Source organism: Natrix helvetica, assembly GCF_964273705.1.
Source record: "Natrix helvetica genome assembly, chromosome: 2".
In the NCBI taxonomy this organism is placed as follows: Eukaryota; Metazoa; Chordata; class Lepidosauria; order Squamata; family Natricidae; genus Natrix; species Natrix helvetica.
Window position 1 is genome coordinate 72,810,004 of NC_138552.1, and position 26,436 is coordinate 72,836,439.

Here is a 26,436-nt window from a genome sequence, read left to right on the forward strand (position 1 = left end):
ATGACAATTGTCAGGACAAAAATATTATAGGCATTATAGAAAAAAAATACCTTTATTATTCTACCTCCTGTCATCTATTTTAAAAAAAATTAGCGGTGTATTAACTTAATAATATATCTAACGTGTCCTAGGGTACTATCTTTCCTGGGTGTGCATGTTTCTTCCATTCTGTCTCTTGAGAACTACTAAGAATTCAATTATGGCCTTCAGCAAACAAAGCAGAAACTATTAGTCTTTTTCCTCTACAAAGATTTAGTTCAAATTATGCAAAACAAATATCCTGTTTCTTGTCTCCAGTTTAACATATTGTTAAGCATTATAATTTATTCAGTAAATAACAGTGAAACAAATCCACTGTGCAAATATAGCCAGCGATAAATCAGAATAGCTGGTTTATCTCTGTTTAATCTGAATGACTAATATGTGGGTGTGTACAGATTATAGACTCTCATTTTACTTTTTCCTTTGTACAAATGTGTTAATTTGTCATAAAAAATTTTTCTGAAGTCTATGTTTTTGCAAATCATATCAACTTGCATCTTGTCTTTTCATATAATGAAGGATTTGATTTCCCAGAGAAAATAGAAGAAAAGCAAAAAGAGTATATATTAAAGGGAAGCGGAGTGATAGGATTGGTCATTTTTAAATTTATTATAGAACTAAGACTATATCATATTTAATTGGCTCTAAGCATCTAAATTGTGCCACAGTCTCATTTCTAACCTTTCATTAATCCAATCTATTCAGAGTTGGCTCCCTTTTAAAATCCCACAGATTCCAAAGAGAGAAAAAAACTATATAACCGATTTCACCATTGAGGTTAGTTGCACTTAAAAATGGCTAGATCATGAGCAGAGATTAAAAATGATGCATGCATCTAATTAGTGCTTTATAAAGCATTCTACCAAAACAACATATTATATTTACTTAGCCTTTCCTGTTGTATAAATCAGATGTAATAACTAGGAAATCATCCATATATATTTAAAGAGTTGAAAACTACTCCATGCAAAATTATTTGTACAAAACATTGATTTCCAGCTGTATAAACATATCTGTTCGCAAGGGCTAGGTAGGCAGCATTTTGTATTTGATTCCTCAAAGCTGTTTCAGAAAGGACATATTATGAGCTCTTTAAAGGAAGCATGTTTTTCCCCAGAATTGTACAGTTGATCTTTGCAGCTATTTTAAAGAGCTGCAGATGGATGCAATGTTCATTCTGCAGTACTTTCCTGAAATCAAGTCCAAATAATTGCTCAACTCTTTATATCTTTCTGACTTCAGTGGGACTTCTTCAGTGGTGGATTGCAGGCGGGACGCTCCGGTTACGGGCATACTGGATCCTGCCCAGAGCACCAGGCACCTACTCCATGCAAAACTAATTCGGGTACGGTGCTCCGCAGGGCTCACCCGCTTACCCGAGCTCCTTACATGTGCTTTAAGCCCGTTGGCGCTTCGGCGCACGTGCATGGTGCATACGGCGCCTGTGTGACGCTCCGCCGAGCAGCTGCAGCATCGCGGAGGTTTGTGGAAGCGTTGCAGGGAAGTACAATGCATGCACAAGCTGTGCACGTATGCACGTGCGCCATGCGTGTCCATGTGGGTGACACCGGGGCCGTTCCAACCATACCGGTTGGAACAGAATCCGGAACCACCACTGGACTTCTTCCAGACAACAGCATTTTGCATTTTATTTTGTTTTATTTATCAAATTTATGCACCATTCATCTCACAAACTAAGTGACTCTTAGTGGCTTACAAATAAACTCCATAACATCCTATAGAAATAGATAAAGTTCAAAAAATGGAGAGAGCACCCTCAAGACACCAACACCCCCAGGTTGCGTACACCTCTTGGGTATCCAGGTTAGTTTACAGAGCCAGATCTTAATGCTCTTCCAGAAAACCAGAAGAATGGCGGCCAGTGTTTCTGCCTAACTAGGGAGGCCGAGTTGATGTAATTGGAACAAGACAGTTCCTCCGATGGGTCCCTTGCAGGATTGGGTTCCGAACGGCACAACTGCCGGTTTGCTTATGGGAGTGCTTTGCACACGTGCAATTAAAATTGTTCTGTGCATGGGCAGAACTGAAAAACTAGATGGTGGCGCCAATGGTTCTGACTGGGGAACCAGTTCGGGGGCGTGGCAGGCCTGGGTAGCTGCCAATTACAGCAACCCAGGCCTCCAAAGCACTACTGGTTCGACCAAACTGGTCCAAACTAGTAGGAACCTACCACTGGTCCCATGCCACAAAGGGCTATAAAGATCTTAACCAACATCTTGAATTGGATCTAGAAGCAAATGTAAAATTTAAGTTTTAAAGCAATTTTTAGCTTTATCTGCTCATGGTTTATTTTTATTTTTTTTAATATATACAGCTTTTATTGTCATTGTACAGAATAAATACAACAAAATTGGTTATTATCTGGGAGCAGGCCATGACATAGAGGTTTAATTATTCTAGCTTTAGAATAATGTTTCCTATCTATTCCAATTGCTCCTGTTTATTAATGAATTATACGTTTTAAACTGTAAGGAATCAGGAAGAAGACTTTTTTTCTTTGTTATGTTTGTATTGAATTAGAAATGGAGAATTCAGAAGAAGAGATAAAGGATTATCAAATTATTATATAAAATTCAGCATAACCTATCCCAAATAATATTTTTTATATAATTGTAAACCATAGAAATAGTAGGGAAAGAATCCTGAGGTGCTTATGGTGACAAGGAAAAGAGGTACAATAGATAGGACAAACTGACAAGTAGACAGACAGATCTGTCTTACCACAGCTTTAGTGTACACTTCTGCAGCAAAATCAATTTTTTTGAATTCAGCCTCTACTGGATAAGTGGTTTTTTCCAACCATTTCAAAAGAGTCAGATTTCCTCGTATCCCTGTAAAGTAATACTGTGGGGCATGGATATGTGCATCAACCAAACCTGGCATGAAGAATTCACTGGGAAAGAAAAGTATGAGAAACAAGCACATCAACTTTCCAAATGTAATTATTTGCATTTTATTACACCCAGTGATTTCAGTAACAGTGATATTAACATTATCATATATCATTACACGATGATGTAATCACACAAATGTTGCAGTTGCATACAGTACAGTATTACATCATCATCATAATGTCTGACACAAGCATGTAAGTACAGTATTTCTGTTATGACATTATCATGCATCATTTTCTCCTGCTTCTTTAGAGCCCCTCATCAAATCTCACCTGGATGTCTTAATATGCTCGTGGAATAATCTTATCTGGAAACCAAAGCATCCGATATATATGCACCCTGTTTCCCTGAAAATAAGACCTCCCTGGATAATAAGCCCAATCAGGCTTTTGAGCACATGCACTAAAATAAGCCTTCCCCCATAAATAAGCCTCAAAAATAATGCAACACAGCAGCAGCCATGAGGTGACCGTGTGTGTGTGTGTGTGTGTGTGTGTGAAAAAGTCCTGCACGCTTTATGATTTACGACATTTTTTGGATAGGCCATTGATTTTATGATATTTTATGCTAACTGCTATGCAAATATTGTTATATTTAAATAAATACTGGTGGTTTTTAAGTGAAAAGCATAAGGTTTTTGCAATTTGGTGCTCTTTTGATGGGGATTGTACATTTTCTTTCATGCTTACAATGACTATGAAAACAGATTAACTGATGCATACCAGTGGCATACATGTTGCAATCACTAAGGCCAATGCTAGTGTTTGTTAACATTTTTATTGTTTGTGGCCCTGAAAAGGACCGTTTAGGTAACCAAACATGGTTATTAATATGAAATTGGCCAGCCATTATTGCTTATCACCAGGCGGCATCGCTTCAGCATAGACTGTATAAGCCTTTGCATGTGATCTTTGGTGACAACGTGGTGCCAGGCTGCAATAATGGATACAATCAGCTCCTGCTTGGTCTTTGGATGCTTCTTGCTTATTTCGTAACCAATCTTGGCTCACAAGTTCTCAGTTGGGTTCAAATCGGGGCTCTGAGCTGGCCAATCCAGGAGTCGAACACCATGCTTCTTCATTCACTGCTGGACGGACTTGGCTTGATGAGAAGGAGCGTTGTTATCCTGGAAGTAAAAACCCTTCCCTACATGTTGCTGAGCTGAAGGAAGCATGGTCTTTTCCAGGACTTCAACATGCTGCTTGGAATTCATGATTCGCTGCACGATTTGTATCCGACCAATACCAGAAGCAGCGATACAACCCCAGATCATCATGTGCAATGGATGCTTCATAGATAGATTCAGGCAGTACAGATTAATTCTTCAGCTGGAAATCTTCTGACATACTTATTGCACTGATTCCCAGTCAACTAGAAATTGTTCTCGTCACTGAAGATGACCTTGGCCCACTGTTCGTTGGTCCACTTGGCATACTTCTTGGCCCACACACGTCGACGAGAGCGGTGTCTGTGAGCAAAGGTTTACTTCGAGCCCTGCAGCCTTTGATCCTTCTGGCAAGCAATCTGCGATGCACTGTGCTTGTGCACACTTTTACATCACATGTTTCACCTTAAATTCTTGTAATCTGAGGTGAGGTGAGCTTCCTGTCAGCCATCAAAATGTGTTGCAGAGCCTGATCTTGCTGTTTTGTTGACTTTCTTGGTCTTCCAGAGCGGAGCCTGTCATCAACTGAACCAATTATTTGGTATTTTTCAACCACTCTGCTCACTGTGGTGTGATGGCATTTCACTCTCTTGCTATTTCTGTACAGGAGTAACCCTCTTCATGAAGCACAATGATGTGATGCCGCTACTCAGTACTGATGAAAGCAAAGACCTGCTGATTGGCTACTTTCGATCCTAAGATTCTCTAAAATTCGAGCTGTTTGTTTTAGCACATAAACGCCCTCAAAACCTTAAAAAGACTTTGGTTATATTAATAAAAATTATCCATCTCAATCCGACTACAGAAATTTTCATCAAAGTACTAATTTTGCGTGGTGTCTATGAATGAAAAGTTGATTAAACATGTAAATACAGCTTAAAACTGAAAGCGTGCAGGATTTTTTTTTACACAGCTGTATATACACACACATACATACTAAGGAAAAGGAATAATTAACTTTTCACATGAACAAATACCATATTAATTTATATGTGGTTAATATTGATAGATAGAGCGATTGGTTATGTCATATGTATTATTGCCAGCATTATGCAAGCAGTTGGTGCTGTGTCTATATGTTTATAACTTGTATATCCATAATTGCATATAGGAAACTGGTTCTACCTCTCCTCTACACTTTTGATATCATTAATATATATATATATATATATATATATATATATATATATATATATATATATATATATATATATATATATATATATATATATATATATATATATATATATATATAATTTTCATACAAAACTTGATGCAATCTAGATGTGATCTACATGGCGCTTCTACTTCCTGTTTTCCCCTCATAATAAAACTCAGTTTGTTGAAATAGGCTGGGTTAAGAGCAGGGGTGGGTTCCAGCAGCCACTACTGCCGGTTTGCTCATGGATGCGCAGCACACGCGTGTACTTGATATTCACAGTGCGCACATGCACAGTACAATAAAAATTGTGCAGAAACCAAAAACAAGATAGCGCTGCCACGGGGTGTGGCAGGCCTCAGTCTCTGCCGGTTCCAGCGACCCAGTTTTCCAAACCATTACTGGTTTGGCCAAATCAGTCTGAACCGGTAGGAACCCACCACTGGATGTTTAAGTGAAGAATTGGGGAGGGGGGTTGTTTGTTTTGCTTCTGCCATTGTTTAGTTCACTTTTATCATTTATGTATATTGTATTTTTTGAGTATCTGGTGATCAGAACAGAAAATCTTAAACTATTTATTATGGTTTTATAAATCATACTATAATTCTACATGATTTATCTGCTGGGGGCTTTTTATAAACAATTATTAAGAAACTTTATCCAGAATTTGTCCTGTTTAAAGTTTACTGAAGGACACCCATTGTTTCTTGGGTAACTTCCTTGTTTTTGTTCTTTCCTCATATTTTGCTACAGGGCAGGGCCAAGGTGTTTATTTTAAAAAGCGGTTCACTGCTAATGAAGTGAAAGTCATTGTAAACATAATAAAAACTGTCATAGCTGCTGCATGGATTATGTCCAAAATAAACTGCTTCAATCAAAGCGGGTGACTTGCACAGTATTTAAGAATGTATCCCAATTATGTTCAGAATTATTATGTACTAGTTTGAGCATGAGCCATGCAGTGTAATCATCTGGGGCAAAGTTTTTCAACCCTACCAACTTTAAGATGGGAGGATTTCAGTTCCAATCATTCCTCGGGCCGCCGTCCATCCATTTTAAAGTTGCCGAGATTGAGAAACACTGGTCTAGGATTTGCCTAAAATCTGCCTTTCCAGTGGCAAGTTACATTCTGCTGCTGATAGAAGCAACTGTAGTTTGCAGTAGGGCAGCTGAAGAACTTGTCAGTACTGTGTAGTAAACTGGAAAATCTCATAATTTATTGTGCAGTAAGATTGTGGCAATTGTAATATCAAGACTTCATAATCACTACAGGCAGGCAGACTGTGCCCATCACAGGATAATTTCTTAAATTACATAATACTGAACGAGCTGCCTGAAAAATATTTATTTTTGTCACACCATGTATTTCGTGTATTATTGTCAACATTGCATTTTATGTGATTCATGAACATTCCAGCCAATATTCTGGAATGAAGGTGGTCAGTGTCTCAATGGGACATGTTTTACTTAACCTTATTTAAAGCAGGAGCAGCTTAAACTGTAAAGTGCATTGTCCCTAATTTTTTTCATGTAGCCGGAGCAATAAGCTCCAATACTGTATATTAGTGTGTGTCTGGTGTGTGTGTGTGAGAGAGAGAGAGATTATTATTTTACATTTATACAGTGTTTTAATATAATTTTTAATCAAATGTTTGAACAGTCTCTCTTAAGTGCAAATTGTTATGAGATTTCTTTGTGCAATGTGTTACACAAATATTTTAAATAGATAATCAAATGATACAACTGATAATGGTGTTGCACATAGTTTGCAAATTATTTAGAAGTGCTTCAGATTTCCCATCAGGACAGCATCCCTCTGATGGTCATAAATATAATTATAGGTGGAAGCTTTAAAAAAAGATGTGGCTGCTTTAATGAGTTGTGGGACTTTTTTTCAAGACCAAACAATGTCCAAAACATTTCTGCAATAGTTTTGATGCCTGTACAACTCTTACTAAATTAGAAAGCCATAAATAATTAATAAACATGAATAGCTCATGGCAGAGAAAGAGAAAGGAAATTACATAAATGGATTTATTTTTTATCAGCTAAATAAAGAAAAAGGACAAGAACAAACAAGAATCAACAGAAATAATCTTACGAAGTCTCAGGAGATTTAAGATTTAAATTCTTGCATAGTGATCCTCTTCTAATATACTAAAAACAATTGTAGTGGTGCATATTATTTCATCAATTCTATTTGGCATTGTCCCTAGCTTCTTTGCTATTACCGTATATCCAAACTGGTGCTACTGGTTGTTCTGCTTTTAAGTCAACTAGATTTATAAGCCACCACTTGTTCTTGAAAAAAAATCAGACAAATAATTTGTTGAGAATGTAATATAGAACAAATGCATACTTATTACTGAGTTCTTGTATATCAGATGCTTTAAATCCCCACTTCTTCACAAGTTTGTCTTGTCCTTCAGCTGGTTCAAGAAACGCAATCTAAGACAAGGGTAAAAGAATGAAATACATACATTATATTATTCTGTATGCAAGGCAATTTGGCAAATACTTATTTTATGTTTTATTTTTGTTAATGGTAGAAATTAATCGTATTAAATGTTTCATTTTATTGGTTCTTTTTAAAATAGATAATTTTCTTTTATATATCCTAAATAATATGTGATATATATATTGTGTGAGAGAGAGATAGAGAGCTTGTCAATATGAAAACTAATATATTTACAGAAGACAATGTTTTATATGTATATCTGTGTATTTACTTCTGATTATATATATATATATATATATATATATATATATATATATATATATATATATATATATATATATATATATATATATATATATATATATATATATATATATATAATTTTTTTGCTGATAATTGAAAGGAGACTAGTATAGATCTATTTAGCTCTCATCAGCAAGCCATAACCTTACTGGGATTTGAACTTGGGCTATTTTACATGTTAGGCAGTTATAATAACCTCTAAGCCACAAGCTTTCCTTCTTATCAGCTGAGCCAGGGGAATAATTAGATGTTTTGTCAAGGCACCTGGTATGCCCCAAATATGGGAGGGAGCATACTGCTTCCTTTTTGCCTTTCAGCTCCACCATAGGAGCCTTCCCCTAGCTCAGCTGATAAGGGAGGAGAGCTTGTGGCGCAGAAGTTATTATAACTGCCTAACATGTAAAATAGCCCAAGTTCAATTCCCAGTAAGGGTATGGCTAGCTGATCAGAGCTAAATAGCTTGAAATAGATCTATACTAGTCTCCCTTCATTTATTTATCAGCAAAAAAATCAATACAAAATGGTTTTGGCCTGAAAGGCTCCTAGGGTGGAGCTGAAAGGCACAAGGGAAGCAGTATGCTCATATTTGGGTGGGTGTGTGTGTGTGTGTGTGTGTGTGTGTGTGTGTGTTCGTAGATTTTCACGGGTGTAGGAATGCTGGTCTTGTTGTATTTGGGTCTTTTCCCGTGTAAGATTGAGACTGTCTTGGCAACGTTTCAGCGAGGTCTCACTCGCCATCTTCAGGCTGGGTTTTGGGCCTGCAAATGCATATATATATATATGCATTTGCAGGCTGATATTTTATAAATATTGCAACATGTTTAATGCAAATGTTGCATAATTATTTCTACCCCTTCTTATATCATTTCTGTGTTTTTGAGTGTTGCTTAAAAGGAATACATTTCCAAAATCCATTCAACTTCCACAAAATAATTTTCACAGGAATTTCATGACCAAATCAGGTGCCAAACGAAGTCCTAGAACAGATTACGGTCGGCACCCGAGATCCCACTGTACTTGATCATTGAATTGCTTTTTAAAACTGAATTATTTTATTACAACTAAATTTTAGCAAATGTTTACTATCTGTGTCCTAATTCAACTGAAAACCACAGGATTTTCAACAGATTAATCTAACAACTCAATTACTTAAATATTATAATTCTGGAGAAACATTGTATATTCAGGTTAGATTGGATTAGTGACCTAATGACATTTGTCTATCACAGACCTCACAAACTTTCCACCTGCAAGGACCTTCGAAGAATTTCCTTGATCTTTATAACTGATACCATTTCTCAAAAATCTAAATACTATACATTTTGGTAGCAGTTGTTCTCTTCTCTAACATTGTTCACTTTATCCCTTGCCTTGGCTTCTCATGTGCACCTTAAAGAGGCCATCTGTTAATTCAATAAGTTGTTTGAAGTAACAGATTGACCAACCACCTGATTTGTGATAGGAGCCAACAGTTCATGGTATAATTTTGGCAGGGCCTATTTGTAGATAGTAAAAAAGTTGGCCTTGACAGGGAGAGGGAAGAGCTATTACAAAAGCAATAAAAAGGGAAACATTGCTTCAGCCAAAAAAATGAAGGTATGTACACTGTAAGTATTTCTGAGGAATACCCCCATAGTTCAAAATAAGTATTAGAAAAGGAGATAAAGCATAATCACATTTGCAAGATTTATGTATTACTATAGCCAATCCTAATAAAATTACTGTAGTTGTAGCCTTGATGTGGTGTTGATTTCTTGACCTGATCTCCATCTTGTGGTTCATACTATTTCAATTACTGCAAAACGGCTATCCTTAGGCTATTGTCCACAACTAGAGAGATAAATGTTACCTATGAACTATACTTTTGTTGGAAGTGTTGACTTTCAGAAAGATGACCAGCCATTTCTTCTATGCTTGCTAAGTTTCTTTTAAAATATGATTAAAATGTATGTTTTAAGGTTATTTATGAGTAACATCTTTCCTTTTTTTCTAATCATCTTCTGGTTTTTAACCATCAGAGAAGCCTCCCATTTCCTTCAGGAGTTTCAAACAATTCAGAAATTCCACTGCTGGGCCATGCCAGGTCTTCTAACAAACTGTTATGAAGAAGACCTTCCACTGCTGTCAAACATTGTATTTTATTGTCTACCAAGCATTTCCATCTATACAATTATTTAAGAAGCTGGATGACAGATCAGTTGGACGGTTCTACATTGTGGCACAAATCAGTCCATTTTCTTTGCACTTGCAGCTTCCAGTCACATTTTAAAAATTACTTACTTTTACAGTTTTACTGCTTTTAGTACATCTACCAATGATAAATGGGAAGGAAGATTTTAAATTAGACTGCAGTCTGGATGCACATTGCAGGATGGGACATCTGGGCCATTGGAGAAGATTAAATATTTCTGCTAAATGTTAACATACAAGAAATGCATTTCTTTCAACATTTCTATCTGTAGTACCTCCTTAACCCAAATTATCTGATCAATGAACTGATTTTGAATGGTGTGGGGACAGAAAGGAATTTAGTAGAAGGAGAAAGAGAGGAGGCTTGGGCAGAGTGATGATGGAGGGGAGGTACAGAATCTTCCATTGTCTCACAGAGAATGCTTTGTTGCTTGAAGAAGAAAATAGTTCTTCTGAAACTGCATAGATCTCATTGACTGCAACTGGAAAAAACCTTCTGCAATGTCCTTCGGGAGAGGGTGCGGCTAAGAAATAAATATTTATTTATTTATTTATTATTAATGAAGATGGAGTATCATGCATTCATACTCTTCTGAATCTCAAGGATGATGAGCTTTCAAACATGGAGATAGAGAGAGGAGAGGATCTCCCTTGTCTGCCAAACCCAAGGCAGCCACCCCTCTAGATACTCCAGAAGTTCCTGGTAAGCCATGGAAAAGGCAGGAAATAACAATGGTGGATTTAAACTGCAGAGAATGCAATGACTTAAGTCTTATCCAGTAACTTCAGTCTCTTCATTCTAGGACTGCAGCCATGACACTTGTTTAGCCCTGTGGTATTCAAGTGTGTACCTTCAGTTGATGTCAAGTCTGATAATAGAAGAAGCCTAACACCAAAGATGTTTTCCTCTGGGCTTGTGGTCTATTCCTGTCATTAGTTCTGTTAAAAGTATGTCATTAATACAGGAACCAGCCAAATGAAATAGGGAGCAATCATCCCAGCTGTATCCCAGCATCCAATATAGCTGGTAGCACACCTGGCAATTTCTTGTTACCACTGTTTAAGTTTTTTAAAAGTGTAAAAAAAGAATATCTATCCTCACCCTCTTTTTGACTCAGAGTTTTTGTTTGTTTGGAGGGAGCTAATCCTGCTCCTGATTGAAAGTAAATAACCTACAGTTACCTTATAATACTTTCACATTCAGCGGGTGTGGCTGGATATTTTAGTTATACATTGGACCTTCAGAATACCAGTTTAAGCTTTTCTTGTAGAAACAGCCATTTGTTCAAATTCACAGATACAGAAATAGTGTTAAATTAAATATCTTGTGATACCCATAGGTCAGTAACTTCTTATTGTTCATCTCAGTACAAAATACTATAAACTAAGTTTGGAACATTCTGAAAGAAGATATTCTATCTTTGAATACAAAAGTCATTGTACAAATAATTTCTGTAACTGGAGTATTTAATGTGCAGTATTTTACAAATGCCCCTCCCACTAAAACCTGGGGAGGGCCAACTAAATATGCTGCACCAGCTGCTTTACTCCATAGAAATATTCTCTGCCACCAGGAACATCTGCATCCCAGTATTGTTTGGGATTTCTTTAACCATGACTATTTTAATATTTAATTATGGTGTAAGCTGCCAAGAATCTGGACACACTCAGTCATTCTATCAGTCAGATACATAGAGATTCAAAAATTCATATTGTGTGTATGAGATGGGCAGATGATAAATTTACTAAATAAGTACAATTCACAATAGCAGAAATAGGTTGTCAAACTATTTCTTCCCCCACCCTTTTCCTTCTTCCAATTTATTTGTGTTTTTTCTCTCTTCCTACGAGTTGTGCATGTAAAATATTACCTTTTCTTGGGACTTTGAAACCAGGCAATAAAGAAGTTACAGTGGTTGTCTTTTAGGAGCACGAGTTTACTTGCTGATTTCATTGTGTAGTATTAACAGGAATGCCTACTCTTCCTTTACCAAACATTTCTACCAATTCTGCCTCTCAGCCTGTAAAGTCAGATTGCTCCTTCTTCTCCTCCTTCCCCGGGCCCTTCCTTTCCTATTCCTTCTCCACCCCCACCCCCGTTCTTTTCCATGTAACAGTGATGGCTGGACATTTTGTTTAAACAAAATTACTACCGTAATTACAATATTTTCTAATTACTGTAGTCAGAAGTTTCCAATTTGAAATCCAGACAACTTTGCTGATGTTTTAAAGAGCAGGGGAGATATGTATGCAATATTGCAATTAAGTTATATATAGCTTTTCTGCAATATATTTAATATTATAAAGGATGCTGCATTAGGTCATTGTCTGAAATGCAATTTAACTCCCAGGCATCTTTGTATAATACAATACTATCTGAATATAAACTGTAATCATTTCAGGCTTTCCTGCTTGGACTTAAATTTAAATTTCATGACATTTCCTGCTTAGCTTAATAACTTGTTTTGTCTTGTCTTAATTGAAAACACAGATATGGATCAGTTAAATCAAAAACTTCATTGGAAGGATTCGACTTCCGGTCCCTGCAGGTGACGGACGTTTGTCTGCCGCTTGTCTTCTCAGTGGGCTCCGTTTGTAGCACAGCCTTGGAGGTGACCCCCTGCTGTAGGGCGGCTTGCTGGAGCCCCCCAGACTCGGTGGCAACTGGTGGGGGGTTTTCCAGCTTCGCCCCAGGAGCCGGGGAGCAGAAGGGGGAGCATGACTGCCCCTTCGCTGAACGGGCGCCGGAGGAAATAAGTTAACCAAAGGAAGTGTGGCTGAAATGTTGGTCATGGAGGATCCTTCCTAATCTCCTCAATTACCAGTAACGGATAAGCAGCCGGCTATTGTAAATTACTGTTCAATCTATTTAAAACCGAAGATTAGAGGGGGGAGTTTTCCTTTTTTAACCCCCCTTCGGACGAAGCGGCATTTAAACTTTTACTCTCCATTCTGGAATGGAGAGAGAACAAAGGCTGACTTGCCACTTGAGCTAATTATGTGAGAAAGACTGAATACACAGTTGCAAGAGTGCGTGCTGAGCTGTTTTTAAAGAAAACTAAAACTTCTGCTCTTCTCTCTGCGAAAGGGAGGAGTTAAAATGGCTCCCCTCCATTCCCGTTTTTGTACTCATAAATGAAGCTGCCTTTTGAAACCACCCCAGGGGGAAAAATGACTTCTGGCATCTTCTAATACTTCCCTTGAGGGTGCTCTGGATCTCTTCTGCTGCGTGGACTTTTTGGATCTGTCCCTTCTTGGTGTACCTCTGTGCCTTGGAATAGTGAAGGAGAACTAACTTTTTTACTTTCGGATTTGCCTGTCACCTTGGACTATCCCGGCTGTGCGCTCCAGCGGCGCCATTTTCTTTGTGAAAGATTTATCATCTCTGAATTTAGACAATGGGACCTAAGAAACCTCCAACGGGCAAGTCACTTTCATCCCCCGCCTCAGCAACTTCCAGCTCAAATATCCAACAGCCAAAGATCACTTCATTGCTACAAAAAGAAGCGGCTGTAGAGAGTTCAGAAGAATTGTCTGTTAATGAAATGTTTCGGGAAATTATGAGAGGTCAAAACGAACTGAGGAAGGAAGTGGCAGACCTCAAAGACGAACTCAGAGGGGTTACAATACAATACAACAGAAAATAAACAGAAAATTGCGGTGCTAGAGGATGGGGCAGCCGGGATGGAGGAAAAGGTTAAGGAGGTCCGAAAGGGGAATTTAGAATTGGAAAATTTTATGACCAAAATAGAATTTGAAAGAAGGTCTTTTTTTCTCAGGTTCCATAATCTACCAGAGACAGAAAATGAAGACCTTAAAGATATTATGAGCACAATTTTAGCAGAATACCTTAAAAGAAACAAAGAGCAGATGTGGTGGGATATGGACCTGGTTTATAGAATTAACTCAGCTTATGCCAGAATCCATAATGTTCCAAGAGAGGTACATGTTAAATTTCTCAGGAGGACCACGAGAGATGAGGTGCTAGGGGCCCAAAGGGAGGGACCTTTAAAATACCAAGATAAAGAAATTACCATTCTAAAACAAATTCCAAAAAAGATAAGAGAAAAAAGGATGAAATATTCCTCCTTATCAAAGAAACTATATAATAGTAGAATTTGGTTTAGATGGCTATTGCCAGAAGGAATGGTGATTTTTCTGGGAGGGAAGCCGTATCAGAATTAAGACAGTGGACGTGGCAGAGGCCTCTATTAAAAACATTTTTCTCTCCCAGAGGATGAAGATAGTGGAGGTGGGGGGAAAGGCAGTAATCTAGAAGACATGGGGAGGGGGGGCTGTGGCTCCACCTGGGGACAGGGAGGACGAAGCAATATCGCAAAGGCTCAGGTCACAAAAATAAATATATTTGAAATATTATTGTAATTGTTGATATTCTAGAACGTGACAAAGAAAGAGAGGATTGAACATATGGCTGATATAATGTAAGAACTCTGTATATGCTTATCCTTTACATGCTATTTTTAAAATTGTAGAAGCTTGAGAATTGGGGGGATTTCTACTACTAATATGGGAGCTACCAAAAAAATTTATGTACCCTATTACCCTTTTCCCATAAATATTTTAAAACCAATAAAAAAAAATTACAAAAAAAAACCCTTCATTGGAAAAAAAAGAATGGTCAGGCATCTTAGGCAAGTCCGGGGACCTTGCAAAGGCCTTGCAAGGTCCCTGAACTTGTCAAAGATGCCAGCTGCACCGCATAAGCTCCCGCCATCGGTTAGAAGAGATTCCACTGATGGACCCGGAAGTAAGTTCTGGAACGCCTGCCCCGGCTCTGTCGCTCGCTCGCTCCCCCCTGTCCGTCCGGAAGTCACTCCATTGCTCGCTCCCCCGCCCGTCCGCACTATCCTAGCCCCGCCCATCACTCACTGATTGGCTGGCTCACCAATAGCCCCGCCCGCCTCTAAGAACCCTATCTAAACCCACTTACTTTTTTCCTGCTTGGCTCTCTATTGCTGCCTGCTGACACCAAGGAGGTAAGTAAGCTGCAACTAAGCGTTGGGTGGAGGGGCTGCCGCGGCCCTGCACTATAAGTGAGTCCGGTGTCCTTTTGCGGTCTTGCAAGGATCCTGGGCTCACTTATAGCGCAGGGCCGCATAGCCACCAGAAAGCATGGGCGTGGGGTGGGGACGGTGGCTTACGTGGTGCGGCTGGTGTCTGACAAGTTCTGGGACCTTGCAAGGCCTTTGCAAGGTCCCCGGACTTGCCTAAGATTCCTAGCCGCCAGAAAGCAGGGGTGGGGATGGCGGCAGAAGCTTACCTGGTGCAGCTGGTGTCTTTGACAAGTTAGGAGACCTCACAAGGCCTTTGCAAGGTCCCCGGACTTGCCTAAGATGCCTGGCCGCGAGAAAGCATGGGCGCGGGTGTGGGGACAGCGGCGGAAGCTTACATGGCGCAGCTGGCGTCTTTGACAAGTTCGGGGACCTCACAAGGCCTTTGCAAGGTCCCCGGACTTGCCTATGATGCCTGGCCGCCAGAAAGCATGGGCACAGGGGTGGGGATGGTAATAATAATGGGTGGGGCCCGACTAGTAATCAATGCCAAATCCGGCAAAACAACTGGCCGCTGTGATACAATCGTATAGTAATAATAATAATAATAATAATAATAATAATAATAATAATAATAATAATAATAATAATAATAATAATAATAATAATATAGTGATTGATGTAAGGAAAGATAATGGGAATTCCATAGACTCTGGGGACTGTGTGTAAATATAGACATCTGCTTTCCTTTAATTTCAAGGTATAACATAGCATTGGAATGAATTACCTAACTAAAAATAAAAGGAAAAAAAGATCTTCCTTTTTAAAGTTCTTATATGTTTACTTAGTTATTAATCATTAAACACTATGTAGAAACCAGCACCTCTCTATATATTATTACTTTTAACATTATTATCACTTCTCATTCTCCTCTTTTGGATTTCTTTTCTTCCACTCCAGAGCTTATAGTTGATCTTCCTCTTCCTCCCTGTCTCTGCTCTTCATCCTCTCAGTGACACTTTGGATGGGGTTTGGCATGATCTGCTTTTCTTGATAGATCAGTTCAATATACTTCATTTTGAATTCATTTGATTCATCTATTTAATTATAGATTTGATATTTTTATTCTCATGTATACTGAATTCTAATTGAAGAGGAATATCAAGAGATAAATTCTCCTGAATTTTCTAAGGTAGTTTTAAGGTAGAATTTCAGATGCTAAATCTTAAAATATTTGGACTCTGTTTCTCTACAAAATAATATTTCTCTTTGTTTTAACCTTTGGATTGATAGCTTCTTTAACATAATAACTTAAAACTTATTGTCTTGATTTTTTTTTATTACCAGATGTCCAAAAGGTGCTTCCAAGGACTTCTTGGATGAGAAGTGAAATGTCTTCAAAGAAAAACCAGAAAGTCCAGTTGCCTCTTGAAAAAGCACCTTTGGGACAATCATGACCTGGATGACTGAAAATCTCCATAGACCTTTAGCAATACACTTATTCCCCGATGATGATAGTGCCCTGAAAGGTACATACTTACCATGCCCTGAGGTCTAAAGTTAATATCTAGGAATAAAGCATTTAGTAATTTACATATATATATATGTGTGTGTGTGTGTGTGTGTGTGTGTGTGTGTGTGTAATATTTTAGCTTTATTGATGCAATGATGTTTGGCATTCTCCAGATATAGGTAATAATCTCATATTAAGTCTTCAGAATTTATTTTTATTAGATTAGTTGCAACTAAATTCCTTTCAGAGACATCAAATGCTTTAGTTGCAGAATCAGCAATAATTCCTATAGCAAAGAACAACTGGAAATGTCTTCTTGTTTCATTACTTTTGACCAGTCATTAGATACATTTTTTTTCAACTTAGCAAATAGTTTGGGTGGTTTAAAAAAGGCAGATTCATTACCTTTTTTGTGCTGTAAAACCTTCATTTCTATGATAGATTGTATCTCCTATTCTTTTTAATAGCACTGTCAAATAAAGTATCCTAAAGGAGGTTATTTGCATTATATATTTAATTTTTGGTATTTTAGGTATCTAGTTTTATTTATTTTATTGTAAGCCACACAGAGTCACATTTGTAAGATGAGTGACAATGAATCAAATAATATGGCATGATTCCACACGAGCATGTAATTATTTAACTTACACATACATTCAGATCTTTTGATAAGAAATTAAAATAATCCTGTAATGCAGAAATGTTGAAGTAAACTGAAAAGAAAAATTAATGCTCTGATTAAATACAAATTTCATAACCAGAAAAAGTGAAATAAAGATAAACATACACAGTAGCACCAGATGGTAACTGCTGAAAGCAGAACTGTTGTCATGGAAGACAAGCTGCCAATGCTATATTTATAGCACAGCATTTTTGTAATAACGTTATTACAGAACAGCATATAGTGCAATAATGTATTTATTATGCAAATATCATTTTATGAAGAAAGCAAATGCATATGGCCCACAAAGACTAGAGTTGCTAAAAGCAAATTGCAAAGGCTGGTCAACAGGATCAACTTCTACTTCTTTTGTTTGTCAGCAGTGTTTGATAAGTATAAATTAATCAGATGATAAAGCAAAGGTTATTTCATAAACCAATATGCAAATATCTGATAACATAATCTGATTTTTCAAATTTTCATCCATTGATGTATCATAGTGAATCTGCTCCAGTGGAAAAACGTGCCTGGTGCAAGATCATAAAATAATGTCTCTGCTACTACAGCAGTCATCTGTTCAAGAGCCAGTTGCTTTGCCTTGCCCCCAAATTGCTGAACTTGAATGAACTATAACATTGTGTAAGATGAAGATAAATAAACTGAAACAAAAGTTAATTATGAACTATCTAAGAATTTCAGACTAGGCTAGTGACAGAAGTATGAAAGTCTAATTTTAAATTATTACTTAGACTGAAGAAAGGATGGACAGGGAAAGGACATGTTGGAAGAACCTAGAGAAAGGTGTAACAGGTCATAAGAAGTTAATGTGACTTTATTTCACTATACCTACTGTATGTATTCGAAATGATATGTTCTATTGAAGGATATTATATCAACATCAGTGCCTTAACTGGTGTATACTTAAATTAAAAATAGTAATAGTATTGATTCAATCCCAATTATTGGTTGTCTTAAATGAAAAGCCTTCCTTTCTCTCCCAAGACTTTTCCAAATGTCACATGGCAAGTAGTCTTCAATAGGATATTCCATCCATATACATAGAAGTTAGGTTCAACACACTGAGTAAATCCTAAGCGCAGTTTGTCTTGGTATAGTGTGTGTGTGTATGTGTGTATGTACCCACCCATGTATCCACACAATTTTAGAAAACATTAAGAATATCTTGGAACACTGTGTGAACCCTGCCACAGTTGTTTCAGATTATTTACATCTGCAAAAAGTTAAAAGCCAGCCAAATATTCAGTTCACTGGAAATGAATGTATTCTTGTATAGTACAGATAGTCCTTGACTTATGCCCCCAGTGAATCACACCCAAGTTTATGACCTTTTTTGCATGTTTGTTAAGCAAAAAAACGCACGGCCATTTCCTCTTTTGACTTTGTCAGAAGCCAGTTGGAAAGGTTACAAATGGCGATCACATGATCCCAGGAAACTGCAACTATCATAAATACATGCTGATTGCTGAGTGCCCAATTTTTTATCATGTGACCATGAAGGTGCTGCAACAGTCATAAGTGCAAGGAGTGGTCATAAGCAAGTGCTGCTGAATGGTTACTAAATGAATGGTTATAATTCAAAGACTATCTTTACATACCGGTAGCTAAGCATAAGGGTTTCAAAGAAGAAGAAAAAGTAAAACAGAGATTGTAAAAGTCAAATTTAATTATCCATTTATCTCCTTTTTAATAGGACTGCCGAATAAAGTTTCTTGTGTTTTCTCTTTTATGGCCATTTGTATTCTAATGAAGAACTCTGAGCAATAAGGACAAGAGGAAATACAGCTATGGTGTTAAATACAGGCCAAATGTTAACTGAATTAAAGGAATTAAAGGAACCATCACATAGGGCTGTGTCCATCCTTCAAGAAAAGATATGAAAGATGCAGCCTCTTACTCCAGCCAAATGTGCATGAATATTGCAGAAGCATCCCCCAGTTTGTCTTGGGGTGCCTGTGTGTGGATGCACAGGGAGCCACTTCACTTTACATATATAGAGACAGCCAGGATCAACTTCTGCATGAACCTTCAAAAAGATGTGATGAGATGCTTCTACATGTCAAAGAATTTTCCTAGGCACACTAAAACAAAATATTGATTATTTTTAGGTTTTACTATTTTTTCCACAGCATCAGTGAACTCCATGAGATAAAGCAATGAATGCCAGTTTTTCAGACACTCATCCCTATTAGTTGGGTATTTTCTCCTCTGGCTCTAAGCCTAAAAGCAATTGCTATTAACTGCTTTAAGCAATCATTATTTCACTAGCTGTGATGAGCCTGCACATTGCCTAATTGTGCATTGCCTAACTGTACATTACCTAATTGTTATTCTCTGAATCTAGAAGCTTACATGTAATGAGACAGGTGAGACAGGGACAAGTTCATCTTCTGCCTCACCATATCTTTCCATTTTGAACTTTTCTGCATGTCCAGAATTAAGAAAACTCTTCAGGAAGAAACAAAAATTACAGCATAGAAAAAACAGCAGAATGAATTATTGATTTCTTTCTATGCCTCCTTTCCAGTAGTATATCTACAACCATTACAAGTAATAGGAGGAAAATAAATCATCTAATTTTTGTCCTTAATTGGGGATGCTGATGAAAATCTGGGCAGAATTTGAATCCATGGCATCCCGGCATGTCCCATCACTCAGTAACCCAGCTTTTTATTTTTCCCTCTTTGGGGTGTTAGGCTTTACTTCTCTTACGATTGTTTCTAAGAATAGGTTGTTTCTGAGAATAATTGCACAATTTGCTTTAAAAAATCTGTTTATATAAAAAGAGTGGAGCTTAATCACAGCTCCCAAAGGAGCATTTTTCATAGCCTAAGAATGGAACAGGAGACGCCCATCTGCCTGCATTTGGTGGTCTCCATCCAATAACCAGACTCACTGGAATTTTTCAAAAACCAATATTCCCCTGTGGAATACTTGGTTGTCTTTGAATTTGATTGTTTGCTTACAGGTATTTCGTTACCCAGCTAGGTAACATCATCAGTGCAAATGAGTGTGGGATTTCCTCCCTGTTCATTTGTAGTACCTAGTATACACCCTGAGCTACATGCAGTATATTCTCTTCTATTAGAACCAATCATCTCATTCTTTTTATACCTTTCACATAGCCTTGTCTCCATTGTTCGAGCAGCATCGGATATGTCAAAGGATAATTTTCAAAAGAGAGTGGAAGATAATAAGCCATCAAACACAAAGCAAAAAATAATAATAATCACCAACTTTCTGTCAGGTTACCACTTTTCCCATGTAATTTTCATCACTATTTCATCAGAACTGATAGCTGCATGGCATTCGTCCCAGGATTGTTCTAAGACCAAAGTCCACTGAATCCTCTCCTCAACTATGGCTTAGTAAGCAAGGATAATATATTATATATAAAAAATAAGTGTGAAAGAACTTGTTAACAGAAAGATGGCTCTTCTTCTCCCACCAGCAAAAGCTGATGGCGCTACAACTTGTCTCTTACAACTTGTGCTATATGTATGGGAAAGCAGTAAGTTGTTTAAGATGTTCTGTTGGCTCTGTCTTTCATAGAAGAAAAATGGTCTAAAAGTTTCAAGTATACTAACAGAGTACAACAGCTGACCAAAACCATCTGCTAGATGAAGAGTACAAAAATGTCCTGCCAGTTTTCCTTCTGTGGCCATCACAGGATTGGCAGAGCCAAAATTTGGAATCAGTGTTGGCTCTTATGGGATGGAAGGAATATCACAGGACAAAATGGTTGCCTAAAGCATTGCAGACAGGTAAGTCACAATTTAATCCTTTATACCTCTTGCTATTTCTCTCAAAATGGGCCACAACCCAAACCATTATTGAATGGGACTTTGGCACCTTTATCAAAGCCTAACTGATATAAGCTGTGTGCTGTAATCTAAAAGCATTGGCAGCCTCTTATTTTGTGAGAAAAACTGCCATGTCATAAAGTAACTATTGCAAGTGTACAAAAAAGCATAGAGAGTCAAGGAAATACATGGTACTACAGCAAAAGTGGAAGGAGTTAAATTACATGGTCTGCAAAATCAAGAGCCACCAAGTAGATGTGGTTGCTATGCCAAACACATTCATATATTAGTCACTGCAATCATCTGTTCTTTACACGCATACACATATTTGAAACTGTATGAGCTTGCACAATAATATGCTTCATTAAGCTTTTAACTGTATACCACCAATGAATGTGGAACATATAATTACACTTCTTGTTAAATGAGCATCTAATTAGACTAGAGTTGTTGGCATCTAATGATATATAGAGCCAGATGGCTAGAGTATCAAAGCTTGGAAGCTTTGTTTGATACTGCTTATCTAATAGTTAAACAAATATTGACTTTGCTAGTGGAACCAAAAATTAGAATAGGTGAAATAGTGAAAAAAATGCACCTGAAACATTTTCTTCAGGCTTTTATACAATAGGATAATATTAAACATGATGTTAATGTAATATCTTAGATTAGAGCAATCTGGTGAGCTGAACAAGAGGATCAGCACTGAGCACTGTCCTGAAATATCTAGTAATTTATTTTTCTATGTCTCAACATTTTTATAGTTCTTTATTTTCCAGTACAAATGGTGCAAGTTCTCAACACTCCTCATATTAATTTATTCTTCACCATATACACACTCATCATGATGTTTTCTAGGAAATGAGCGCAGATGACTTTTTAATCTGACTGAATGTAGATTAATTCCTGTTAAGTATTTACATGCATATAAAATCATAATTTAAAAAAGACACCCAAAGATGACAAGTCTTTCTTTATATATATTCATAACCACAGAATTTCTCTTTTATGCTGACAAATAATGAATCAGCTGTGGTTATTACAAACAGCAGTATTTATTATTTTATTTCTATCATATTTTCTTGCCCTGCTTGATAATTGCCAGTACTGAAAACACTTGTGGCCCTTTCAAACAAACAAACAAGGGGGGGGGCAGAGTATTGGGATGCATATCTCTATCAGGTCCTCTTTATAGTTGGCACAATTTGCGCACCTTCCTAAATTGCCATTTACAGACGGGAAGAGATTTTCACTTATGGGAAACCACCAACATCTCTCTATCTTCTCCTTCCTATGTCTGTTCTGTTTCAGCTGATCATTTGCAGGGATTCTGAGCGACCCGAAAACGAGCTCCCTGCTTGGACAATGGATCGGATTAAACCCAATTTCACATCCCCCCCCCCTTTCTTCTCAGGTGTTACGTAAGTTATGTGAATCACGACAACCACCCGCTCTTCCGCCTTCTTCTTCTTCGCGTTTCTACAACCGCCGGGGTTTTCATGCCAACAAGGGGGGGGGGGTGTTAAAAATATCGCTTCCACAGCCCTGTCCTCAAACTTCTCCCTCCGTCCCAAGCGCTGCTCCCAGCCGAAGTGTCATCTTTCCTCCTTCGTAGCCCCTCAGCTCCGCGCGGAAACCCTCCACGCGGAAACCCTCACCGTCCCGAGCGCATCCTTCTCCCCCCACCCCACCCCGTGCCAGAGAAGGCAGCGAGCCGGGAGCCCCCGCGCCGCCCTTCCCTCCTTTCCCAGGCTCACCTTCCCGCTCTCCTCTACACCCAACAGGTGGCCTTGCAGGATGACCATGGGCGAGGCGCAGGTGGAGTGGATGAAGGTCCCTTTGAAAATGTGCGCGAGCCGAGCGGCCCGCGGGGGGTCCATGGCGCGCGCCTCTTGGCGAGACGGGCGCAGGCGGCCGACGCGGGGGTGAAAAAGGCGGGGAAGGGAGAACGGTGCAGCCGGCCGTTAAGAACGGAGGTTGCGATTGCGGGAGCTCCCGGCAGTTGGTCCCGGCGTGTCAGGAGCAGCGCCCACAGCGCTGTCACCATCTCTCCTCCCCTATTTAAGGACTCTCCTCTTTAGGGGTGTGATTACAACCAACTCGGGTTGCTCCCTCAGCCCCATCCCGGGGGGAGCTTCTTTTGGCCCGCCTGTTGCCTTCTCCTCAGCCCGCCCTGAGGGCAGCCAAAGTGCGACCGGCTGGGAGAAATCGATACAAAACAATCAAGACTCATCCTGGCAAGGAGCTGGAAGCGGGCAAGCACAGCCTCCCGCAGCACGTCCTTGCCCAGAAGGTGAAGAGGAGGTTGATGGCCAAAATTAGATTCCAAACAAAATACTCTGATTAGAGTAATAATCCTAGTAATAATCTAATAAAAGTATCCTGAGTGGGTAGCTAGCAGGCTATATCTACTTCTGAGCTGATGAAGTCCAATAAGACACGTTGGCTTGCAAGGCAATTTCTAGAGCAGCGTTTCTGAACCTTGGCAATTTTAAGATATGTGGACTTTAGATCCCAGAATTCCCTAGCCAGCCACACTAAGAATTCTGGGAATTGGTCCACACACCTTAAAGTTGCCAAGATTGGGAAACACTGTTCTAGATCAGTTGAAGTCCACACATCTTAAAGTTGGCAAGGTTGAAAAACTCTAACTCTAGCAAATAGTTTCCATGGGCTGAGAAATCTTTGAAAATCCCTGATTTAATCCACACTTTACTAAAAAAAAAAAAAGGACTGTGGGAAGCTCTCAATTGATGAAAACCAAGGTGAGTATTAGGTTTAATATTTGTGGACCCATTTAATGATGGCCAGAAGATGTGACTTGGAATTAGAAAGGAATAAATGATGAAAAGGATAAATTAGATGAAAGAAAGAATAGAATGATACATAGTTAGCCTAAAATATATCTCAGAAAACAATGTCATCTAGGAAGTTACAGATGTACAGTATACAAACAGGAATTCGTAGTTTGGACACTTGCTACATTGCAGTCAGTGGTAGTACTAGAACAACTGGTTGGGGGGTGGGGGATATGCAACATTAAGACTTAATTAATGATTCATCCTTAAAAAGATTCTGTTGGGTAACATGAATATACGTGTGAGAATATATGAGAGACAGCTATTTTGTCATTTGGACATCCAAATTATAGGTGGTGATGATTAGTGAGCATCATCTTAGAAAAATTTTGTTTGGATTGTATGATTTAGACATGTTTGTGCCCATATGGGTCAGATCCACCCTTTCTGCTTTACCCCACCTCCAATATGAGTGCAGTGATGAATGACATCATATTCAGCTGGCTCTCAGCCCATCACCCGTCAATCATAATTTTGACATTTATCTTCAAAAGCACTGAGCCATCTCAAGCCCATCTGAGTAGTTGTTCTTCCATTCTAATCTAATGACATCCCAGATCCAGTGCCCAGTATACCCAGGCCCGCCAATGGCTGGTTGCTGCTCTGTATTTCATTCTACTATATTTTACCTGATTAGTAACTTTATTTCTTTTTCTTCCAACTGACCCATTCTAGTGACCCATTCACTGGGTCAAAGTGAGATGTACTGTATTTGTTTATTGCATTTCCCCCCCCCCCTTTGTTCCATTTTTAGACTTGCTGATGAGTAACCTTTTGGACAGCATGAATGAAGCATACTTTTCCTTCTTCCCCATCTTGTGTCCACTGTGCTACTATAAAGGTAGATCCATATACAGGTACTAATTAAGCTACCAATTAAGCTATAACATTGCAATCAATGTAGCTTCTCTGTTTCTGTCAACTGAAATCATCAGTTCTCCATTGCTGCGAAGTTTCTGTGGACCTAGGAAAAATCAGCATATTCCCTTCGAATTAATTTTTGTTGCAATAAAGCAATGATGATACAAAACTGTATCACTTCTGGTACATAAGCTACACTAGGTTCTAGTTTCCTTCTAGATACAATTAAAGACTTTTAAAGTCCTATATGACACAAAACCATGGTATCTGTAGGACTGTCTTTCCCTAAGGAAATCTATCCATTCCCTGGAGGGATGGTGGCACAATGGCTAGAATACACTATTGCAGGCAAACTTTGCCCACAGCCTGGAGTTCGATCCTGAGGTTCAAGGTTCGATCCTGAGGTTCAAGGTTCAATCCTGAGGCTCATTCAGCCTTCTATCCTTCCAAGATCGGTAAAATGAGGACCCAGATTGTTGGGGAAAATATGCTGACACTGTAAACCACTCAGAGATGCTGTAAAGCTCTATGAAGCAGTATATGTCTAAATGCTATTGCTATCCTATCAGGTTAGATAGGGTGGGCGTGCTCTTAATCCCTTCCCTTAAGCATTGCTACCTTAGGGAAACTAGGAAACATGCCTTTCCTGAGGCATCCTGTGGAATATTCTTTTCCCAGACATTTGGCACACCGCTACCATACTAGCCTTCTGAAAAGCAGTGAGTTGATTTCATGTCAAAAGCTCGATTTGGCACTGAATTTTTATTTTTAATGTGTTTGGGGTTTAAGCCCACACTGCTTTTATTGACTTTATTAGCTTTCAATCTATGTAGGTTTAAGTGCTGGTTTTGAGAATTCTTCACTTTTTGGAGTATTGGTTACCTTACTGGTGATACAACATTTCATGAAATAACACATTTCCCTTGATTTTACTAAATGTAATTAGCTGACTGCCTATGTAGGTAGAAGCACAGCTGATCTTCACTGCTTTTTAAAAAGTTAAGTGGGATTGTTCTAAAATTACATAGATTTTAGGGTGTGTCAAATTTTTCAACTTTCCATTTCCAAACATTAGGGGTGCTCAAAAGTTGTGACATGCCTGGGGGATTGTAAAGATATTTTGGTTGCTTTAATATAATTTAGATGTTCTTGGTAAGTAACTGAATACATATCATAACTTTTTAACATTTTTGTTTCATAGATATGTACTTTAACTCACTAGAAGCTAAAGTGCAATTTGGAAAAATCTTTACTTTTACATTAACTCATAAAACTACAGAGACACATGTCCATGTGAGAATTTGGTTTAATTTGGGGAAAGAACTAGGACCGTGATGGCGAACCTACAGCATGCATGCCACAGGTGGCCCGCAAGCCGTTGTCCCAGCTCAGCTCCACCATATATGTGCACCCGCCTCCCGCCGGCCCCCTGATTTTGGGGTCTTTGCTGCACATGTGTGAGAGCAAGGTGAATGTGG

General features: G+C 38.4%; 1 protein-coding gene across 1 annotated transcript in view; it reads right to left on the reverse strand.

The window, feature by feature from the left end:
• GDA (guanine deaminase) overlaps positions 1-23,388 on the reverse strand; it is a 48,088-nt gene extending 24,700 nt beyond the window's left edge. The window contains exons 1-3 of the mRNA XM_081940249.1: positions 22,997-23,388; positions 7,641-7,729; positions 2,785-2,956 (exon numbers count right to left, since the gene is read on the reverse strand). Coding sequence (XP_081796375.1) covers positions 2,785-2,956; positions 7,641-7,729; positions 22,997-23,119 — 384 coding nt within the window. The 5' untranslated portion in view covers positions 23,120-23,388. The remainder of the gene's footprint in view (positions 1-2,784; positions 2,957-7,640; positions 7,730-22,996) is intronic.
• Between the last annotated feature and the right edge of the window lie 3,048 nt (positions 23,389-26,436).